Raw genomic sequence first — 23928 nt, 5'->3', positions numbered from 1 at the left:
TGAACTGCTGGGGTTTTGTGCAACAGTAAAAGAACTATGTTTCAATAATTTGTTTTTTTGAAATAGATGACAATTAGGAGCTTTTTTGGATTTTATTTCAAAAATTTAACCGTTTTCCTCTCAAAACTATTGTTTAAAGTCACTAACAGGTGCCTTTGAATAGAATCGATTTTATTTTCTGCTGATTTCATTTCATTTTATGTCGGCAAGTTTATCATGCTATAACCTGAAATAATTTCCTTAATAAATTGACACTATAATTGTGCTAATTGAATCATGCTAGAATCAAATGGATACATTTTTAACATATAGTTTTTTGATTAACTTCCAAAATCTCTTCAAGTTATTTTTTGTTGGGAGCTAATCATGAATAAGTGCACAATGATGCAGGAAGAGTGGGTAGTGACTTCGGCGTTTTCCCACAGGGGTAAGTCAAGAACTGTCCCTTGTATCGAATCCATTTGTTGCCTATATGCTTCGCGCCCAGTAGCACTGGACAGCCCCCATGGAGTGTCTGGGGAAGATCTGCTTGGTTGAGGTTGGTGTTGAACCAGAACAATGCGCTACCTGAAAAATATTAGAATGTTTGACTTAAAAAAAAACTTTTTGCGAGAAAAAGGCAAAAATGTTGTCTGGAAAAAATTTATTTTGAGAAATCGTTTCAACTGCAAGGATTTTATCAACGTGACACTAAAATACAGCAATATGTGGTCACTATTATTTGACCAGAAACCTTTTCTGCGATTTGCTTAAAATTTAGACAAAAAATGATCAATTTAATCTTTATGATGTTAGAAACTAAGAGTAGTAAAGATTGAATAAACGTTGGCCTTTCCTACTATAGCTCTCAGTCAGCGTAGTAGCAAAAGCTCAATACCCCTTCTACTCGTGAGCTTAAAAAAGCGACTGAAATGTACATGACACTTTAAGAACTAATGTCTTATCCATTCTGTCGTATCACTCGGCTGTTTGGCAAAGCTTGTTTCAAAAGTTAGGTTCCAGCAGTTTTGTGGTTCTTACATCTATAAAACAGCTCTCTTTTTTTCGGTACCTTTCGCAGGGAAGAAACTAAGTTTGAGATTGGGAAATGCTGTGGCGCCTCCGAGGGGAACGTCTGACAGGTATGCCATGAAGGTGGCCAGTCTGTTACCCAGGTGTCCCATGAAGTCCGAGTCCTCCGGAAGGTAGTCGTGGTGGAACCAGTAGTGCCCTCCGATGCCGTAGGAGGCTACCTGAACGCCAATGGTGGCATTGGATTTAGAACTGACAAAACTGGTCTATTAGTGAGTCCATACCGCAAAGCTAGAGATTTTATACTGTCATAGTGTATGTGTATATTGTACTTAAAATTTTTTGATGAAAAATTGATTGTAGAAAATTAAAAATTTGATAAGAACTTTAAACGCGACGCTAGAAAAATGATGCTGTAATAGTGTATGTGTACATTATACGTGAAACTTCATTGCGGCATGGTGAAAGAATTGTCATTATGAACAAATCCATCGTTACCTGCCAATCTTCCACCTCCACATCAGTTTGTACACCAGTTGCGTAACTCACTCTATCACTGAACATTTTTACAACTGACGAATCTGCATTGCGCATCCTAAAACATACTCAATTAACGCAAGTAAACAGAAAAAAATTCTGGCTCTTTTTTCAAACATCATAACTTTCGAATTTTTAAAAAAAAGTAGATGCCATAAAAACTCTTTGAATTTATAGAACAATTTAGGATTGATACTCATTTGCTAAACTTTATCCCAATATGAATCAGGAGCGTTTCTAGGATTTTCTCGAGGAGGGGGCGGATTTCGAAGGGGGGGGGGAGAAGCAATTATAAATAAAAAAAAAAACGGTCAAAAAAGACGTTTGTGGGCACTTTTTGGAAAATGCTGGCGAAAAATCGCGTTTTTTTGGCGCGTTCTCCCCTGCAAAAGTAGAATATATTGCCAAAAGTACCTTTGGGTCGGCAGGGGGTCCAATCTCTAAAAGAAAACGTCCCCCCCCCTAAATCCGGCACTAGAAGTCGATCACGTCCATGACATTTACCGCTTTTGCTGTTCGAAAGTGGAGTTTGCCTTCCTTCAACACAGAAAATTAACTGAAAAAGTTTTTTCAACCTAAACAAATGTTGAGATTTTTTTCTGAAAAAAATCATCGCGACCTATAAAGAACTACATTCATCGACTCTTTAACAAAAACAACACAGTTGGAGAATATCCATGAACTCCATGAGACCACGTAAACTGATCAAATTTTTGCAAAAAAAAGTATTATTCGAATTTTGTAGAAAAATAACAAATTCAGAAGATTTTTTTATTCGCAATTTTTTCATAAACATAAAATAGTTTGAGAAAAATAGACGGTTAACCATTTTTTGTTCCGCTGGAAAACTCTTAGAGTTAAAATCTATTTAATAAAATTCACTAACCTTTTAAGCGCCAATTGAGTTTCTACGACTTTAAAGCGTTATTAGTAATTTAAAATTACTTCCACTCTAATTGAAAAGTCGAACCACAAAAAAAAAACAATTCTATGTTTGAACGAAAATCTGAATTCAAAAAAAACTCTCTGAAAAAAACTATCAGCACGACTTATAGAAGTATCATCTTTACCACGTTCATTGACACAACAAATTTTGTTAAACAGACCAAAAACAGGCCAAGAAGACGTTTTTAGGCTTTCTTTGGAAAATGTTGACCAAAAAATCGAGTTTTTTCGGCGCGCACTCCTCCCTCAAAATTATTATATATTGCCGCCGAAAGCGCTTCTAGAAAAGTTTCAGGGTACTTCACCAAAAAGGGTATCTTTTTTATCTGATTTTTTTGAATATGAAAAACTAGAAGAACATATGTAAGCAGCAAACTCCATTATCGTAGATTGACTGAAGAGTCACTCAGTTTAAAATTATTCAGCTGCCGTGGATGAATTAAAGGGCAGCTCCAAAAACAGTCTTAAAGTTGCCAGAAAATAAAAAATTGTTTTTTTTTGAAGTGGTAATAAATGACCAATACAAAGCTCAAAAACGAAACCGAAAATTTCTCTAATTTTTTTAAATACGTTTTATAACTTTAGGCTGGGGTAAAACTCAAACCTCCAAAGCATCCAAAACTTAGATTGTTTTTATCGAATGTTTTATGACACGGTTACTTCAGGAAAAGCACCCGTCATCACGTGCATATTTTTGAAGTTAATTTTTTTGCGTCTTTTTGAGTCTGTCAATCAATCATTCATCACTTTATTACGTTTGTCTGCTTAAAGACTCATTTTTCACTTTTTATGCTAAAAGATTTGTCTGCTAAACGATCGGTCCCCAGTTTTATAGTGTAGTACAGCATATAATCAGAACAATCACGGCAGTGTAGTAGATGTACTATGGTGTTTTTTCAAGTGTAGTGCATGCATGTCGCATGTCATTATCTGAATGATAATGACGCCTTGGGTTTGAAATTAAACAAAAAACACAAAGGTTTCCGTGCCTTATTATAAAAACTAGGGAAATATTTGAAAGATTAATGCAACATTTAGAGCAATTATGCAAAAAGTTCAGTTCATGGAACAAGCAAACAAAGCAAACTAAAAAGTTGAAATCATCGCGGGAAACATTTTTTTGGATTTTTCATAAGTTTTTCATACCGAAAAAACAACAGCACGTATTGCCTTTCAAAACTTGTTAGGTCTCAATAATGCCTGGGTCGGTTTGGTCAAAACATTTCTCGATGCAAAATCTACCACAAACATTATATCTGTAAGCGTTTGTCGCAAATTTAACTTTGAAATACGCCAATTTGAACAATCTGTGATCCATAAAGAATGATACTTAATTATTTTTTCAAATTCAGAAGTAATTTAAATTGACATTGAGGCCAGCCATTTGGTCACTGTAATACAATGCTGCATTTTTCCAATATTTGTAATTAGCTAGTCGAAGACTGCTAAAATTTCTCTCCATTTTTTTTGGTTGCAAAATGCAGCTTTGTTTCGTTTTGAAATTCTGCAAAAAAAAGAAAAATCTTTCGAAGAATGGAATTAATTTTACTTACAGAAAATTCCTAGTTTTGTGCCGGTTACGCTTCAAAGCCCTTGAAACAAATTACGACAAATGGTTTTTTCCAGCCCAATTTAGGTAGTTAGGTGGTCAAGTGTTAAAGGTTTTTCAAATTGAAGCCTTCAGGGTGAAATAGAAAAGAAAACAAACAAGCTGTCAACACAAAAAGAATATTCGATGTGTCTAAAAAGATGCGAAGATAGCTCTATAGGAATTGAGGCATTGCTTAGAACAATTCAAAATTTGTCTAAGTTGTAGGAAATTGTGCATCAGACTCTTCGATGATTTAGGACAACAAAAATTAGCCACATCAAAAAATGGTTTCGGAGGGAAAAATTGATCGCAGTATTCATTTTGAAGCCAGTCGTTTTCTGTTTCAGTTGAAAAAAACGTACATTTTTAACGAGCTGCAAAGATTAGTTGTTGGTATTAAGGTAAAAAGCGTAGTAAACTGCTTTCCTCGAAGCAATGATCGTCCAAATAATTAACCGAAAAAAACTCAAGTTTTTCAATTTTTTTTCCGGCATTTCATACAAGACATAGCTAATAGACAATTGAAAAAATGTAAAAGAACATTGAAACTGAAAACATAGCCAACTGACATTTGGAAAAGAGTGATGAAAAACTGTAACAGAAAAAAAAAACTGGCTTGTTTTTTTAAAAAACGTTCATAACTCTAGCCATATAGATGGCCTTAAAGCTCTTTGAATTTTTCAAACAAGCTTATTTTTGACAAGCTTAACCCAATTTGAAAAAATTGGATCAGGTATTTATAAGAACTTCCGCTGGGAAATTTGAAAATTAAATTCCACTTTCGAAACGAGAAGTCGATTTTGTTTTGCTGTTCGATAGTGGAAATTGCCTTCCTTTAAGAAGGGAAATGAACTAAATTTAAAAAATCACAAGTTAAACCGCAAAAAATCAAAATAAAGCGTGAACAAATTTTAAGACTTTTTAAGACTTTTTCCTGAAAAAAAAACATACAAAAAATCACCAAGACGTATATAACAGTCTTGACTACGTTCATTTTTCTTTTACAAAAAAAAAAACGATTTACAATTCTTGTTCATGTTTCAACTTTTTAATTTCGAAGAAAAACTATATCATGTTGAAACACTTCGAATTTGAAAAACCATTTTGAGAAAACATGATTAAAAGGTAACTTTTTTATTCCACTGGGAAATCTAGAAATTAAAGTTTATTTTTGAAACAAAAAATCGATCAAGCTTGCTTACCTTTTTGCAAATGAACTGAATTGAAGTCCAAAAATGCATAAATACTTAAGCCTTTAAAAGTGCAATAATATGTATGCTGCACTTCTTTAGTTTTTAGAGCTTTTTAATACTTTTTCCGAAAAAAAAACAAGCAAAAACAAGAATAGCCGGTTACTGTGCAAGTAGCGCAGAATTTTCCTACCGCAATCTCAAAAAAATTCAAAAATGACTTATTAAATTGGTTTGGTTTTGTTCTGCATGATGTGATCAAAAAAATCTGAACGAAAAAATAAAACTTAGGCATATTTTAGAATCATAGTAAAAATGTCAATTGTAAAACAGTTTTCGAAGAAAAATGACTAGAAAAACGAAAAAAAAAAGTAAAAATTTTGAATTTTTTTGCGGAAAATTTTTGAATTTTCAAGCTTTTGATTCCGAAAATTGCGCTTAAAAACACCAAAAACTACTTTGAATCAAAATTTTTAAACGGTTTTTCTCGACACTGAAATATTTTTCTAAATTTTTTAAAGTTGTTCGAATCACGACTGAAAGGGCTTTAATATGATATATCACTCATTTCTGTCCGATGATTATTTGTGGTAGCTGATTTTGCCTGGAAAACAAAAAGAAAAAAAACTAAAGCACACCCGAATACAAAGTTCCTCTCCATTTTAATGGCCGGAACAAAAATGATCAAGGCCTATATAAGGGAAAGCTACTTCGCTCGTTCACTGAATAACTTCAGTTGGCTTATTGAAGCTCGTACCAATGCGTTATATCTACTCGTCAATCACCTTGGGGGATAGTTCAACTGATCGTTACGGGAAGGGGGGAAGTTAAAAGTGGAGTAACTTTATTCAGGGGAATACGAGGGGAATGTAAGGGGAATACCTGCTTACTCACCAACTGTTGGTTCCAACGCGACTGTCGTCCGTCGTTCCAAGTCCATCCGTCTTTTTCTGGACCAGAGTGCTTCTCGACTGCTGTGCGGCACCTAAATGCACAGCAATAATGATCAATAGACATTTTTAGCGAATCAAATTGTCCACCAAAAAATCAAATCGCCAAACTATTTTTCTTGCTTTATACATGTTTACCAGACCAATCCTGATACTATTTCTTAATTGATGCAAAAAAAAAAATTCAAAAGTTCATCTTTCAATTGACTTTTGAAACTATTGACTATTCAATTAGTCTCAAAATTGATTGGTTGTTAGATCCAGTTTTTTGAATGAGTTTTGAAATGTAAACTCTACTGACCTGTAGCCCAAAATTCATCACATTCCTGATGTGTGAACACTCCGTGAAACTGATATACAGGAGGATTAACCGAGATCCACTCTGTTTTGATTGGCTGCAGCAACTGAGTCGGGTGAATTGCATTCAGAAAGCAAGGAGGGTTTCTCTTTTTGCCTAAGTAAAAAGTCATCCAACAAATCTTATCTTTTTTAGGCTTTTTTCGAAGACGTTTTTCAAAGCTATGAAGTTTGATAATTTTCAAAATAACCATTCACAATTTTATTCATAATACAGTAAAATTTTTAAAAAAGTAGTAGTTTGCGAACCAGTACGCTTGGGGGTATGTGAGCAGGGCGCATAGAAAAGCAAGAGGAGATTTTCAAAAACTATTTCTTTAAATTTGAATCAAATTTGTTCATGATTAAATAGAGCTCAAATGGTTTTTTTAACTGCTCCTTTTGAGCTCCTTTTGACTAATTAATAAGTGAAAATTTGTTACTGACGTTTCAGAATCGAAAAAAAAAGTATAATTTTTTTTCAAGTTTTTCTCCCAAGTTCGACTCTTTTTTTTTGCTCATCCAACCCATCCAGGTTTCCTTCCGCAAAAAGTCGCGTTGCAAACATTAGGTCACTTTATTTTATTAGATATTTGATATTCACAATAACTAAGCAAACCGATACATCAAACTTTGTAAGTGAGGTATAGAAACAAATAGAATAAGAAACGTATTGTTTTTGTTTTGGGTGGTTTTCGATATTTTTTTGGCTCAACGTATTTCAGAATTTTTGGAACGAGACTATTTAAGCAGCTGACTTCTTCTTTGACGTGTTCAAAATTCGAATTGAAAAATCTATATTCTAAAAATTGTTTCATTTTATTTTTTTAACTTCTTAACTGTTGGGCAATTCCATTGGTTGAGAAAAACATCTAGAATATTGCGGAAAGCTCCAAAGTTATAATCAACTTGAATCAAAAATTTTTTCCTACCTTAACAGCAAAAAAAAGAAAAAAGTTTTCTTTCCCCACGCTCAAACGTTGGAAGAAGCATCAAATGATACAAGCTATTAGTCAGACCACCGAAAAAATCAAAAAAATTATGAAAAAAGAGAGCAACCATGGGATTTAGTTCTCAATGGTTGTTTTGGCGAACAATTAGAGGCACATTATTTGTACTTGCAAAATTTTTCAATTTTTTGTCTTTGATAATTTTATAAAATAATATTTTTTACCTTATTTATTTTTGTGTTTTTCAATAAAAAAAAATGGAATGTTTTGCTTATTTTGCTGATAAATTTAAATGCCGCGCTTGTTTTGCTGAAAAAACAAAAAAAACTAATTTCCTAGCTAAAAAAAAACATACCAAAGTTGTCAACTAGAGTCGAGTGAGACAAGTCAAAAAGACGACAAAGAAAAACAAACACTTCAAAGTTGCTTTAAAAAAACCTGATTTTGTTTATGTCTAGAAAACTATTTTGAGCAACTTCTAACTTATATTTGAATTTAATTTTTTTTGTAATTTTTCTTGAGTTAGCATACAGTCAAAAATAACTTGTGTGGCATCTTCAAAACAATAACAAAAACAAAATAGTGTAGTTTGAGTAAAGCTAAAAACTAAAAATGGCTAGCAAAATAAGGTAAAATACTTCCTTCACTTCAAAATTACAAAGATTGAAACCACTATTTTTTTTCTTAACTAATTTGTTCGATTTGTACTATGCACCTGGAACTTGGTGAAAAAACTTAAACAATTTTAAAGGTTTCGTCAAGATTCGGTTGTCCAGTAAACTGCTCCTGCAGGAGAATTACAAAAACTATTTCTTTCTGCAAAAGTCTATACTTGAGTGTCAATAGGATGAAATCCTTGATTAATAATTTATACGGTTTCTTAGTTTAAAACACATTTTTGTTCTTTCTTCCAGAAAGATGACGGTCGATGTTGTATTGTAACACTTCCTTGCCCTTTTCATCGGATCAACATTTTCAATGTGAGCACACTTCGTTTTTTTTTGTTTTAACAGACTATCACTTCTCTGTTCCACTCCTATTCACTTTGAAGAAGTCAGGCGCTCTGTTATTCAGTATTTTATGGTGCTAACGATATGTGGTGAGAAACTAGAAATGGCATATAGCATATAATTGCGGTCACTGCAGTTTTTTTTCCATTCTTTTACTATTTTTTTGCCTCAGCTGTCATTCAGTCTTCAAAATTTTTTTGGTTCAAAGCTATCTTTGAAGAATCATTGTTCATTTTAATAGCTCCAAATGTCAATTGGTCGCGAAATTTGTTCAAGAAAATTATGTTTAAATTCAAGCATTCGATGTTCAACACCGTTTAGTGTGACAAAACTAACCAATGTAGGCTCGTCATGAGATGTTGGTTATTTTGACATCTTTTTTTCTTGCAAAAATTTTTCTCTAAATTAAGTCTGAAGGTTTAAATCTCATTGGGTTAATCTTTTTGTTTAGCAGTTATCTTGACATAAAATGAAATAAAAATTCAATTGCTAATCAAGTGTTTGATCAATTGTTTTGCATACCCGCATCCAGTTTCAAGCGTTAATAATCGATTATATTACGATTTTAGTACCAGTCTCACTAAAATTGAGAAACAACCGATTTTAATCAATTAGTAATCGATTATAATCTCTCTTTTTAAAATCAAATTATAATTAATTATAATCCATTATAATCGGTTATAATCGATTATTTATTCGTCTAATTTTCGATACAATTAGACTTGTTTTTATCCATTGTTTTTATTCATATTTTTTTTCATTAGTTTTGCTTAAAAATCCAAAAAATCGATTATAATTGATTATAATCCCTTTTGTTCGTCCATTTTTGTCTTCGAAGTTGCATCTAAATTTCTTATACTTTATGCTTTTTGTGGACGTTGGTTCCTATGAAAAATGAGAAAAATATTTTTAAAGTTTTCCATTTAATTCAAACATATAAGTTTTTTTTTCTTTCCCATTAGAATTATTTTGCGATGCATAGTTTAAGCTTTTTTAAGAACCAAAACATCAGCAAATTGATATAATTTCATGATTGATTCGGAAAATTTATTTTTCATCTACCGCGAGAATCTTTCCACTCATATGAAAGGATCTCTATGAAACTTTTGATTCGTGGTAAAACCTTGTGTTCAGATGAACCAAATTGTTCAAGATCTCTCTCTTGTAGAGATTTTCTCATTGACACAAAAATAATAACCCATAAGATATAATTCGAATATAGGAAAATTTCGGCAAAATAAGAGATTATAATCGATTATAAGAGATTATAATCGATTATAAGAGATTATAATCTCTTGGAAAATATCACGATTATAATCAATTATAAATCCCTTGAAGACCTAATTTTGGTAATTATAATCGATTATAATTGTCAAAAAATCATCATAATAATCAGTTATAAGCGATTTTTTACGCCTAAACTTGGATGCGGGTATTCACTGTTTTCAATGAGTTTCGAAGTTTGTGCGATGACAGTCATTTCAACATCAGAGTCATCAAGCATATAACTTTAGCTTACAAAGGCAAATACACCTTGAACCGCTTTACCGTTTTCACTGTTTGAAAAAAAAAGATTTTTTTCCCCACAAAATTACTTTGTCATCAGTTGATATAGTTAGCGGTGAGAAAAACTTTTTCAAAAAATAACCAGCTAATAGACATTGCAATATATTAGTCGGTATTCGGTTTGCCACTGCAAATTGATTTTTCCGTCGAGATCACTACGATTAACAACCGTGTTCTTAAAAAATGGAAAAAATTCTGCTGGAAAAAATCTTTAAAGTGATCAGGAACTATTATATCAACTAAGCCCAGACCGTTTAATCTATAGGTCATTAGTAACCGCAAAAACCAATCTTTAGAGATTGTCGCAGTTTTATACTGGTGTCTATGATTTTTATTTTTTTCCTTTCTATTCTGCTTTTAGAAAGAACACACTTACAGTCCGTTTTCTCAATTGTGCTGTGCCCTGTTATCATAAAAAGCTAACAAAATTTTGCAATTAAAATTTTTATAAACAGTTAAATTAAATATTTCCAATTTTGAAATGAAAACTATTTAAACTTGTTTTTATCAAGAAAAATTGGAACTCGCAGCATTTTGAAATCAGGATGGACTCCTCGTAAAATGTCTAAAATTTCTTCACCACTTTTGAGTAGTGCAACATCACCATTTTTGTTCATTAACGCTTGATACTTGGCGTCAGTTGTAATTTTGATGGGTAAAATTGAAAAAAAAAGACAGAGCAGAGGCGCAATCTTGTTTAAATCACGAAGACGTCAATTACTCATTATCGAAATAACATTTACTGCACCGTATACCATTTTGCTTACAAAAAACTGATCTGATGAAGTTTCTGTTGCTAAACTTGAAGGCTATCAACAAAAAAAGTTTGAGTAAAGCTAACAAACAAAATCTATAAATTTTTTGAACAAATTGATCTTTGATAAAAGATGAAACCCGCTAAGGGTTCCAAGAAAAAATTTCGAATCAGGTTCAGATAGAAAAGTCTGCTATCGAATCCAACAACACGTAATTGTTCAATATTTGATATCAATATTTTACAAAGTGGTTTCAATCTTTTAAGTTTGAAGTGTTTTCATCTAAGTGTTATCTGTTTGTTGTTATTTATCAAGCGTTCTAGTTTTTCAACAATTCCCTCAAAATTTTCGAAATGAGAAGCGACATTTTGATAAGCTAATTTTATCAAAGAATCAATGAAACGTTCTTTGAGTTTTTTTGGAAAATTCGCTTACAAAAAACAGAAAAAATAGCAGATTGAGTAGGTGGAATTGTGGTGAATTGCAACTGGGACTGGTATCTGTTGATTTGTCAATCGTAATATTTCATTAGGTACAAATGAAATAAGCGAAAAGTTTTCTGTTCAACTACTGCGAAATAACAGATTTTAAAATTTAAATGGGACTGCCAGTATTAATTTTTTTCTAAAAGTTGAACGCCAGCATTTTTTAAAACTAAAATAAGGGGTGAGCGGAAAATTTTTTCGAAATTGAAATTATCAAAGCATTGAGCGTTGGACGATGAATTGTTGGACGGAAAAGTTTTACGAAGATGAAATTTTCATGTGAGCTGTTATGGACGGTCGTAATCATCAGCAGTTAATTCCAAACAAACAGTTTGGCGCTCCTGTGAGACAACCTGGTATTAGTTTTTGGTGACTAGCACTCAAACCATCCGGCTAAGTAAATCTTTTTGCCTCAAATATGTTATAAAATCCGCCAAAGGATTTGACAAAGATCTTGCTGCAAACATGTTGGCAGAAAATTTTTTTAAAAATAGAAACAGATGTAATTATTGTTAGCTTCGTTTTGGTGTAATTTTTTGCAAAAGGGGAAAACAAAGTGTTTTAGCTTCAACTTTTGTTAAAAAAAATTATTTTTCTGGAAAATTTGAATCTTGATAAACTTTTTTGGAAATTTTTATTTGGAAAACTGTTAGGAAAAATTAAAGCATTTTTTTGTTTCAATTTTTGAAAAAATTTCATCTAATATGTTTGTTTTTTTAAAGCTAAAATCACCAGCAATCAATCAATTTCATCAAATCAAAAGTCACCAGCTAAATCATCAGCAATCAACTAATTTCATCAAATTCAGAAGGAAAAATCAGTAGTTTTAAAAATAATTATTTAGATTTGAGTTTGATTTCATCTTTTTGCAATGTTTATTTTTGTAAAGCTAAAATCACCAGCAATCAATCAATTTCATCAAATCAAAAATCACCAGCTAAATCATCAGCAATCAACTAATTTCATCAAATTCAGAAGGAAAAATCAGTAGTTTTAAAAATAATTATTTAGATTTGAGTTTGATTTCATCTTTTTGCAATCACGTTATGATAACCTGATTAAACAGTCATCAAGGAAAAAATGAACTAATTATTTTTACTGAGCGTGAGTTGATCATGGTCAATTTTCAATGTTTGCATTACTATCTGTTTTTGGACTAATTCAAAAGTTTTTTAAACAAAACAAAGAATTTTAGAAAACAGTGCTGAGAAAGTAGAATTTGCTCAAAAAAAAATGCCGGAAAAGTTTTTTTCTTCTTCTCTGGCTAGGACAAACTCCAGACTTTAGCTCATGAAAAAAAATCAGCTGCCCTAAATCATGTGAAAGTTTCAGCATTTCGTTTTGGAAAGTTTATTAGAAAAAGATGCTTGATGAAAAGATGCTTGAGTGCGGTTTGTATTGGGCGCAAACTCTCAGGCTATTTAACTTTCATGTACTTTGTACATTCTAAATATTTAGTTCATTTGAATTAATCTGATCTCATCAGATTGTTCAGTTATTTAAAAAAGGCTTAGTAGAACTTATTCATGATAATTAATCTCGTTGAATTTTGGACTATCCAGCACTCATAGTAATAATTTATATGTTGAACGCAAAGTGGTACATCGTTCCAACCAGGGGTAGATCTAAATTTTCTCAGAAAAAAAAAGTATCCAAAATGTTTTTAATTTTTTTAGATCACTTAAATTGGCTTTCTGAGCTCTCCCAAACAATGTAAACACCAGGGGCGGGTCTACGAGTTTCTCGAAGAAGTGTATTTAGCCAAAAAAACTGAAAATGTCGAATTATTTTTCAGTCGAACAAACCCTATTTTGATCAAATGTCGAATCCATGAGAAAAAAACTCGTAGTTCGAATGACATTATTAAAGTTTCAAAATTTTTCCGATAGTCGAGAAAAACCTTTTTTTTATGTTTGTCTAATTTCAATCGAGAAAACTGAGTAAAGCGAGGGAGTAGGTCTTTAGAAAAATTCATCCAAACAGCGAAAAATTTAGTTTCAATAGAGAAAAACTAGTTGCGGAAGCTTAAATTATGGACTTAAACTAGTTGTGGAAGCGCTTTTTTGGCATTAAAAAATTTCGAACAAAATTTTTTTTTGTTCTCTATTTTTTCTTAATTCATGACTTTTCGAAGCAACTTTTTCTGATTAAGTCTAGCCTCAAGTTTCTACGCGTTCGTATAGTTATCTCATCACATCACGCACGAAAAAAAACGACATTAGTTTGGAAAATTGAAGAAACCATTAATGTAGTTTTAGTGAAGGTGGTCGAAGTATTGTGTGCAAATTGCACAGCAACAGGCTATCCTTGTTGTTCCGAACATTGGAAAAATGGGGAGGAACTTTGTATTCAGGTGTGTTTTAGTTTTTTCTTTTTGTTTCCCAATTTTATTAACAAATTTTTTAGTTTATCTAGTCAATTTTTTTTTTCAAAAACTGTATTTCGAATGGTTTTTTTACTATGACTGTCAAATATGCTTAGGTTCTATTTTCGTTCAGATATTTTTATTACACCATGCAGAAAAAAAACGACATTAACTGGAAAAAAAGTTTTTTTTTGTTTTGTTTTTTTTTCTAGACTGGTCGGAACATTCTGTGAAGACTCTCAATTTAAGCTTGAAGATTTACCATTAAGCATAAATTAAGTAAAGACGTTTCTAAAACCAGAATGGGAGTCCTTCTTATTTAATTCCAGCTCAGACTAGAAAACTAAAGAACAATCTCGGAATATAAAGTTGATTTTTTGGAATTTTTCATTTATTATTCCTTTTTTACTTTCGTCACTTTCAAGAGAAGTTAAGTTAAAGAAAATGCAAGGTACTTCTCTTAAGTTTGAAACTGTTGTTGTTGCAGGCCTCTTGATACGACGCGATATAGTGGTCTTTTGTGACACAGTGACCATCTCCCCTCCCAGCTGAGCATGAGATTGATTCGCAATACTCCTTGCAGTCGGGCAGCGATTACTACTTTATGTTCACGTTTTCTTGAAACGACCAACTTGATACTATTTTTTGTTTTTTTCATGATTTTTGAGCGGTTGGTTTGCATGAAAACTATGCTCAAAAATTGTGCGAATAGTTCATTTAAGTCATCATTTGTGAATGTTTTGACCAAAAAATAGCATACGATTACTCGAAAGCATCTTGCGCAGATATGTAGCTTAAAACACGCATCTTAAAATAAACCAAAACATGGGCGCTTGGCATGATCCTCTCAAAAAGGCTGCTTATCTATTGGTCAATTGACCAAATGGCCGAATGTTTTTGACCAATCGACTTCCTTTAAACTGGCAATTGATATTCGCGCTTTTTATTGGATACTGGAATCTGATTGATTAACAAAACTTTCGTGCATTTGGTACTTCGAACACGTTAGTTTACGTACATATCATTATCTAAAATAACTCACCCGACTTCATTAAAATTTAAAAGGTTTTTTGATTTTTTGGTCTTTAGTAGTCCCTGCCTCTGTCGGTGGTTTCTTTATGACGCCTCTGGCATCGTCTGGCACCTCCATGCCCAGGTGTTCCATAGCCCTACCCCACTGGTGTACCCGGCACTTGTCCCCATACTCTTTGGCTTTCATTACTATCTTTTTTGTTTGCTCCTCTGACAAGGCGCTGAAATGACCATTCAATCTAGTCTGCTTTGTTTTTTGGTCTTACTGTTCGTGCCGGGGAGCAGGAAGTAAAATTGTATTCAAGAGTTGTTTCTTCTACTCAAGAGCCAAAGCAAAAAAATTAAAGATTTGGTGGTTTTAAAAACAGAGAAAAAATTACAATGTGCCATACAACTTAAAAGAATCAAGATGAGTATGCCATTTTCTGAGCCATTTAAGTAGCAAAAACTTGATATGTCATAAGCCAGACATGTGATTAAGCCAAAGAAATTCGAGATAAGAAAACAAACGCACGCAAGACAAATAAGATTAGCCGGCTGCTGTGCAAGTAGCAGAGATTTTTCCGACCAAATTCTTTAGAAAAACTTCAAAACAGATTTTTTTCAAATAAAAGGCGTTATTTTTGTGCGAGGTAATATGATAGAGCCTCCACAATAGCCCAAAAATTCAAGCATAATCGATAGTAACAGTAAAATAGGCATACTGGACCACAGTTGTCTTCAAAAACTTACTAAAAACAAAGAAAGATGAAAAAACGTTTACTGTCGTTCAAATCAAGTCTGAAATGGAATTTCAAAAACTTCCGGGCTCTATTGCATTTCACCTAGAGATAACGCCGTTGCTTTTGCATCCTAATCTTTGACAATTAAATCCCGGTCGGATCTTGTTTTTTTTTCCAGTAAGTACGCAATTGAATTTTTTTCCGGTAAAAATTGATTTGTCGGACTTTCGATCATCTGCTCAAGTTTTGTCAGCTTAGTTGTTTCATCACGATTATTCTAATGCTGCAACCAAGAATCATGTCATGGTGGTTGCTTGTGTAGTTTTAGGGTGTGAAAGTTTGAAACGTGTTAAAGTTTTTCACAACATTAATGTTGCGGCTTTGTTCCCGCCCCGTAAGTTTTGTTTCATTGCTAAATTATAATATAGGTCTTGTTTGACATAACTGTCCAGAACTTTTGTTTGGTAAAAACATGTTTTAAGAAAAAGTAAGAGTTCAGGATTGAGTTTTTTATTTTATCAAGTCTTATATCATATTAAGTCTCTTTTGATCGTGCCTCAAGCTGCTCTCCTAAAAAAATTGACAAATAAAAAACATATATTTGAAAATTATCTTGCTCCTTATCACTTATAAGAATCAAATTGTGTATGAATTTTTCTGAGTTCTAGAGGGTTGCACCACCCTGCTTACTAGCAAAAAGTCGATATTTCATGAAGTAGACATGTCATAAGCGAACACAATTCGAGATAAGAAAACAAACACACACAAGATTAATAATATTAGAAGGCTGTCGTACAAGTAGCACAGATTGTTCCCATTGTATTTTTTAAAAAAAGGATTGATTGATAGCCTAAATTTCAGGCATTTTCAATACTAATAGTAAAATACGCATATTGGACCACATTTATCACCAAAAGTTTACTGGATACACACAAAAAAATTAAAATTAAAAAAAATGTCGTTCGAATCAAGTCTGGATTGGTTTCAACAAATTATATCACTAGACACATTCTGATGATTACACATTGTTTAAATCTTACCTTTTTGCTGAATTTTAACAAATTTTTGGTTAATTTGCACTTGGCTTAGAGATAAGGCAATTGCTTTTGCACTAACAGGTTTGCAAATCGAATCCCGGTCGGACCTTGTTTTTTTCAGTAAGTATGCAGTTGAAAGTTTTTTTTCCGGTATTTGATTTGTCGGACTTTGATCATCTGTTTATGTTTTGTTGGCTTAGTTGTCACATCAGAGATATTTTTCTGCTCTAACCAATAATTATGTCATGGTAGTTGCTAGTGTTGTTCAGTTTAGTTTAAGGAGTTGGGGTTTGAACCTTTTAAAATATTTTAAAATCTTTTTAAAACAATTTTTTTTCCGCCTCAACTTGCGTCTTCTTTCAGGTAGTCGGTTTTATTTCCCTTCGCAAGTTGCGTAGTAGTGCTAAATTATTGTTTTGGATCTTGCTTGACATAACTGCCTAGAATTTCTTTTTATAAATTTAGGTGTGATGAAAATGTATGCAAGTTTAAATTTGATAAAAAATTTGGAATTTTTGTTTTCGGTTTTCGCGAAGTCGTGGTTTTTCTCAGGAAAATTTCTCTGTTTGGCTTCCAAAAAAGTGAATTACTGGAAAAAACAGCCTAATCCCCTCTGTGCCTGCATCCTCCCCGTTTTCTCTTTTTATTTTACCCCTCTGTCTACTGCCTTAGAAAAAACCTGTTGGGGAAAATTTGACCTAAATTTTGGTCTCTTCTTTGTTTTGTTTTTTTTTTACACAATTTATGGCCCTCGAAATAGTCACAGATTTGTTTTTTGACGTTTTTCCGAATTTTTTATCAAAAACTAATCTCTCAAATTTGAGATTGTGTCTTCAGTGGAGACAGCAAGTTAGGGTAAACTTTCCTGATTTTGCGACCAATCACAATTGTTCTAGCACCAAAAAACGTCAGTTTTTGGGAAAAGTCAATTTTGTGATTTTTTTACCGCTTTTTCTTAAATTTTTGACAGTTCTCTCAAATTAACTACTCATATCTGAGATTTGGGGTTCAATGCAAAGACCAGTTTCTGAGAACATGTTTCATCCAATTTTTTTGACACAACAAGCTCTGGCCATCGAAAAACTCAAAACTTAGATTTTTTGACAGTATTTTGAATTTCTCTAGGACTACCTTCCAAAATCTGAGTTTTTGGATTCAATTGAAAAAATAAGTTAAGTGCTTTTTTCTGCAGAAGCAGCAATGCCCATTTCTTTCACATTTTAATGATTCTCGGAAAAATCTAATGTTTGAATTACAGGCCGTTTTTTAGAAACCTTTCTCAATAATTATCTTGTCAATTCTGATATCAAGGGTTTAATCAAAACAACAGGTTGTTGAAAGCCTCCCTGCAAAAGTCAATCTCAATTTTGTTTAGAAAGAAATTATGGTTTTCCAAATTGTCATTTTTTTCTGAAACTTTAACCGTTTTTTCAAGATTTTTGACTTTTTTTGAAAAGTAACTTACCCATTCTCAGGTTAAATGTTCAATTGAGAAACTCAGTTTTAAAAATTTTGTCCACTTAAGCAGCCATGAACTACTTTTTGAGGAAAAAAAAACGTTACTTTTTTTATTTTTGACGGTTTAGTTATGTTTTTGGAATTCTTTTATTAACTACCCTATCAAGTCTAAGATGAAGGATCATTCGAAAGAAAAAAAACTGTTGCGAGTATTCAACTTGCATCAGATGTGACTTCCTTATTTTTTCTAAGAAACATATTACGTTATTGGAAATATTCTTTTTACTTTTTTTGTAGAGATTCATTTAAGGTATCGGGCAAAGTCCAATTTTTGAAAACAAGCATTTGATCGCTCATCAGTATAACAAAACCAAAAAATAACAAACACAAATTTCCAGCTTTAACTGGGTTCCAGTTGTTTTATCGAGACATACGAAAGTTTTAGCTCAACATATTTTTTCCAACGATTTTTAATTTTTTTTATTTATGTTTGTTTCATGTTTATGGGGTATCGCAAGTAGTGCGATGCTCCGCTTTGCGTGTGTCTTTTCATGGTAACTGATTTGGCTTGGAAAAAATTGAAAACTAAGACACATCCGAATCAAAACTCTTCACCAAATTCATGTACGGAACAAAAATTAATTATTCGTTTCGTAAGTTTGTTTTCTTATCTTGATTTTGATTAGCTTATGCCGCATGTGTTCTATGACTTGTCTGATTTTTGACCTCCCGCTTAAAAATTTTTAATCAACGAGTAAAGATCAAGAACGCTGTCAAACTATCAGCCTCTGAATTGCAATACTTTTATCTGAGGCACTTCACCGTCGCTCCTACCCGGACTGTTTGAGTCTTTCAATTTGATCAATTTGCTCGAGCTTTTATTATCGACCATAAGCCATTGACATAAGTATCATAATTGAATATTTATATTAGCAGCTAATAAAACCCATCATGAAAACAAAGGATCAACCGTACAATCCCCCCCCCCCCCCTAAGTGACCAACCGCAGAATTTTCCCCCTAGCCACGTATAAAAATTGAAAATTAATTCTGCATAATGTATGCATTTCGTATGCTTGCCATACAATTTTCGTACAATTTCGAAAAATGGTTGGAAAAAGACATGAACTAATTTCGTGGGCGGTTTGATTCTAATAAAAACAGTGTGGTGATGAAAAAACCGAGGTTTTTGTTTTTTTTTTTGAAAAAAATGCTTATCATGCAATCCCATATACAATTTTTGAAATTTGAAATCGCCCAAAAAAATTTTTAGTTTTTTTTTCAACGCAAATCGAATTTTATACTCAAACAAACATTTTCCGAAAAAAAAACTTTTTTTTTGCATGCAAAATTTAATTTTTTGTGTCCATAACGTAGTGTGTCCATAAGATACAATAATAATATCGGATACAACAAAAATCTTTTTTCCTTTTCGCCTGATAATTTTTTCAAAAACGCTGAAAACTCCTATTTTTTTGTAAGACATGTTTATGTATGTCTTGATCAATGTCTGATATTTTTAAATTTCAATTTTTAAAAATAATTATCATTGAAAAGTTTTGCCAATATTTAAGAGCATGTCATTTTTGATATATCATTTGTGAAAGACAGCTCTAAGGCAATTCAGGTCGTTTTCTATGCATTGTAAGTGCAAGACCATCGAGCCTTTGGTGCTTTGAGTAAAACAAGGTCTTTGTCATTTGCGTTCGGTTACGAAAACAACCCAAAATTTTTCAGAATTTAAAATTAGAAAAAAAACAAATTTTTGGTTGATGGACAAACACTTGTCATATAATTTCATATATGGAAAAATGATCATCATAAAGATTTCATAAAAATGTTTGTATGTGTGGAATTGCATGCAACTGTATGGCAAGAATTTTAAAATATGGAAATTGTATGATAAAAAATTTGGTCAACCCGTGTAGTTTGGATGAAAAAAATAGATGGCACTAAATCTCTTTGACATTTTAGAACAACTTATGATAAACACTTTTTGTTAACACTAACCCAATTTGAGAAAACTGGATCAATAGGTGCAAATTTTATTTCGCTGGGAAATCTGATATCAATTTCCTTTTTCGAAATTAGAAGTCGATCACTTTTTTCGTGACCTTTACACTTTTGCTGTTCGATAGTGGAGTTTGCTTTTCTTTTACCAATGGAAATACACAGAACTTTAAAAAATCACAACCGCGGAAAATCAAAATTGAGCGTGAACAAACTTTAAGATTTTTCCCTGAAAAAAAATCACCAAGACGTTCATGACTCTTGAAAAAACTGCATACATTTTAAAATTGTTCTGTTGCTTTTTCAAGTAAAATATTCATCAATAGACTGTAAAATCAAACTCTCAGTGCTAAATGCTCTGTAGCCTACCATCTATCTTGTATTTAAACTTCGGAAAAAACACTGCCTACCTTCTAGCCGAATAATTCTGAACCCTTCCTTGAATTACATCCACAGGATCCAAGTAGTAGAACTCCTGTACTCTCAAAACAGACAACTCCGCTTTCGCTAAGTCATCCTCAGACACCTGATACGCAGAAGTTCAGCTAGACCTAACTGACACTTAAACGTTGTGTGGATTAGTATGATCGTTCATGACCTTCATTAAAGAAACTAGTTAACTACTTGACAGGATGAAAAGCTGTAATTTTACCATTTCGAGCAGTTGAAGACAATTAACAACACTTAAAAATGAACTAATAACCCTTTTGAGCTTTTAGAGAGCTTTTTTGAAGCATAAATTTTGACGCAAGAACATGACAAAAAATTATTTTGTTTTAAGTGTGTCTTTGTGTCAATTATGTCCAATTTAATTTCGTCCCTGTGATGATTTGATCTCTCCGGACAGAGCGACTATGTCGAATGTGTCGTCATAATCGGATTTGGTGCTGACCTTCAGCATGTCATTTGCCATATAGACCCACTCGTGTGAAAACTTCCACATGAGGAGATATTGGTTGAGGGGGTTATTGATCACTTCTGGAGAGAAGGATTCCCGGGTTATAAGAGGGCTGAAACGTTTAGCCATGTTTAGAAGTCATAACAGCAATCGAAACCCTAAATTAAAATCGCAATCCATCCATTCATAACATAGGTCATGAAAAACTCAAGTTCTAATTACTTTCATTGTCTTACTTCTGCGACATACAGAAGTAAGACGATGAAAGTAAGAATGTTTGTTCAAGAAAACTCCTTCTAGTTTTTTTAAACTCGAAAAAATTTTCCTCTGACTTTTTTTGATGTACAAACACTACGAGGCCAAACTGCGCACTGAATAGGCTCACAACTTTGGGTCTGTATGTTCCTGGATTCCAGAGAAAGTCTTAGAAAATATTTCAAAAAGTAAGTGGATTCCACTGACAAAAATTCAGTGGATTCCGCGTACAAATACCTGTAAAGTAAATTGTGTCGGCACAATAATTTTTTTTGCAGATTCCGCAAAAAGCAAGCAAATATAGGTAGTTAATCCGGATTCCGCAAATGTAAGCAGATTCCGCCAGATGTAAGTGGATTCCGAAAATTTATGCGGATTCCGCTTACAAATTGCGGATTCCACTTACATATTGCGGAATCCGCTTACAGTTGCGGATTCCGCGACAGCTTAAGTTTATTAAACACACATAGTATTTTTTGTTCATGGATTCCACAAACTTGTTCCGAATTCCAGTCATTTTGTTGCGGATTCCGCAACCTTGCCTGTTTTTGGAGCAATTTTGAGCAAAACAGTGTTTTAGCTATTTTTCCGTGAAATCCAAAACAGCAAAAAAGAGCCAAAAAAATTTCCATTTAGCGGATTCCGGGACAAATCTGATTTTTGTCTGTTGCGGCATTCGCTTGCAATTCACAAAATGCACATTTTGGCCTCATAAAATTAACTTTGCAATGGTCTTATAAACTTTTGTGATGTCTTATGAACTTGTCATGAACAAACAACAAATCTACAAAATTTTATCAATTTGCTCAAGCTTTTTAAATTGACAATATACCATTGAAATTTGTATCATAATTGAATATTTATAATAGCAGCTAATAAAATGCATCATTAAAATAAATTGTATTATTTAAGCATAGCCAACTGACAATTGGAAACGAGTAATGAACGCAAGGAAACTTGAAAAAAACTGACCTGTGTTTTCAAAAACCTTCAACTTTTGAGCTTGGAAGAACAACAAAAGATGGCCCTAAAACTCTTTCCAGTTGTAGATCAATTTATTATCACTTTGAGAAAACTGGATCAATAGGTAAAACTTTTATTTCGCTAGGAAACATGATAAGTAATTTCCATTTTCAAAATTAGAAATCGATTTACACAACAAAACCAAAACAAGGATAGCCGGTTACTGTGCAAACAGCACAGATTGTTCCTACCATAGTCTTAAGAGTACAAGTAAAAACTCTTTTTTTTTCAAAATAGTGTCGTTTTTCGGCGTGGTGCGTTGAAAGGATCCGACCGAAAATTTAAAGATTAAGTAAAACGAACAGTAAAGTAATGGAAGTGGAAAACATTTTTTGTAGAAACATGACCAAAAAAAACAAAAAAAAAACAAAAACTAATTTTCAAAATTTTGTTTGTATTTTTTGAATTTTTGAATTTTTTGATTCCAAGAAACCGCTGATATTTTGATTCCAAGAAACCGCTCGAATAAAATTAAGCTTACATGGCTAAAATTTAGCTACATTAAACTTTTAAGCCATATAAATAAGAAGTATTTGTAAGCCTGCTCGCTCGCTTTATTAGCTCGAATTAAGACAAAAAATCAAAAATTTCAAAACTGGATTTTTTGACACTGGGTTTTTTTTGAAATTTTAAATGTCGTTCGAATCCCGGCTAAAGGGGCTTCAACATGATACATCACTCAAGTCTCTCCGATGATCAATCGTGGTAGCTGATTTTGTGTGGAAACAAAAAAAAGAAAAAGAAAAGAAAAAAGAATTAAAACACACCCTACACGAAGTTCCTCCCCATTTTTCAAACGGTCGGAGCAACAAGTGTCATTGCAAATATCTCTTGCAAAAACGGTCCGTTGGTCAAAAGGCTTGAAAATTTTATCTAACGATAAACTTCACTCGTTTGAAAAAAAAATTCGTAAAAGTTGTAACTCATAAACAACAATAATGAGGGGGCAGATTTTCAGTTAATCAGGTTGGCTTACCGACTCCCCAAAACAGTAGAGGGCCCTGATTTGCCAATATTTTGGAACAACATGCGAAAAATGATTATTTTATTGCTGCTTTTGGAAATTTTCTTCAGAAGTTGCGTCACTAACCCCCCCCCCTCCCCCGCATCTCCTAAATTAACCACTACCGTTGTTGCAGTGGACCTTACTTCTCCAAAAAAGTTTTGCTTCTTGGCAGGTCCTGCTCCAGTGTCGGGTATTCTTCAACTAGTGCGCCTAATTTAAGTGTGAAGTTCACTTCCTTCTCAAAGAGAAGTCGGAGTGCATAATTAGAAGTGTAATAATTGGAAGAGAAAACAGCAGAAACTAATGTTGTTATAACGAGAAAGTTACGGATTATCATTTTAAGAAGTGTTTAGAAGTTGTAAACGTTGTTTGGAAGTTGCATGAACGTCGTAAATGGCGCAAGTGTAAGGAACAAATACCAATATTTTAAATTATTATGTTTTAGCTTAAAATCATTTTTATAATTTTTAAACAGATGATGCCAAACAGTTCAAGCAATGTCAATGCATTACTGCTCAAAATTAAATAACTAAAACAACTCTGGATTTTGCATAGCAAGCTAAGCATGTGTTGTTGAGGAGAAATGACGGTTTTTTTTTGAAATTTAGTTTAAGGCAAAATCACAATGACTTTTGATTGCAAAAGTTAGCAATTATATTTTAAATAGATTAATATCAGCCTTAAGCTTTTTATGGATTTAAGGTGCTGCTAAAAAATAGTCGACACTAAATTTACTCATTCAAAAAGTGAAAATTGCTTATGCAAGGTCAGAAGAGATGTTTTGCTGAAAGTGTGAA

The 23928-nt window shown here is 32.7% G+C and overlaps 2 protein-coding genes across 2 annotated transcripts in view; one reads left to right on the top strand and one right to left on the bottom strand.

Moving 5' to 3' along the window:
• LOC134842499 (cysteine-rich PDZ-binding protein-like) overlaps positions 1-23928 on the top strand; it is a 305601-nt gene that overhangs the window by 14949 nt on the left and 266724 nt on the right. The window lies entirely within an intron of this gene.
• On the bottom strand, positions 83-23538 carry LOC134841971 (prolyl 4-hydroxylase subunit alpha-2-like). The gene is made up of 10 exons (XM_063858083.1): positions 23275-23538; positions 20773-20959; positions 20360-20478; positions 14791-14944; positions 14147-14267; positions 6526-6678; positions 6169-6259; positions 1510-1606; positions 1052-1232; positions 83-567 (listed from the first exon to the last, which is right to left on the bottom strand). Exons 1-10 carry the CDS (start codon positions 23466-23468, stop codon positions 365-367), a joined length of 1500 nt encoding a protein of 499 aa, XP_063714153.1. The 5' UTR covers positions 23469-23538; the 3' UTR covers positions 83-364.

Source organism: Symsagittifera roscoffensis, chromosome 3, assembly GCF_963678635.1.
Source record: "Symsagittifera roscoffensis chromosome 3, txSymRosc1.1, whole genome shotgun sequence".
Taxonomy (NCBI): Eukaryota; Metazoa; Xenacoelomorpha; order Acoela; family Convolutidae; genus Symsagittifera; species Symsagittifera roscoffensis.
This window is presented reverse-complemented; position numbering and strand designations above follow the sequence as displayed.

What these genes read in the sequence shown, in the direction of transcription:
- LOC134841971 (XM_063858083.1), bottom strand. Translation starts at nt 23,468, where the DNA reads ATGATAATCCGTAACTTTCTCGTTATAACAACATTAGTTTCTGCTGTT. An exon ending in CGCGTTGGAACCAACAGTTG is followed by an intron (nt 1,607 to 6,168) that starts GTGAGTAAGCAG and finishes AGTATGTTTTAG; the next exon opens with GATGCGCAATGCAGATTCGT. An exon ending in TGGAGGTGGAAGATTGGCAG is followed by an intron (nt 1,233 to 1,509) that starts GTAACGATGGAT and finishes ATTGGCGTTCAG; the next exon opens with GTAGCCTCCTACGGCATCGG.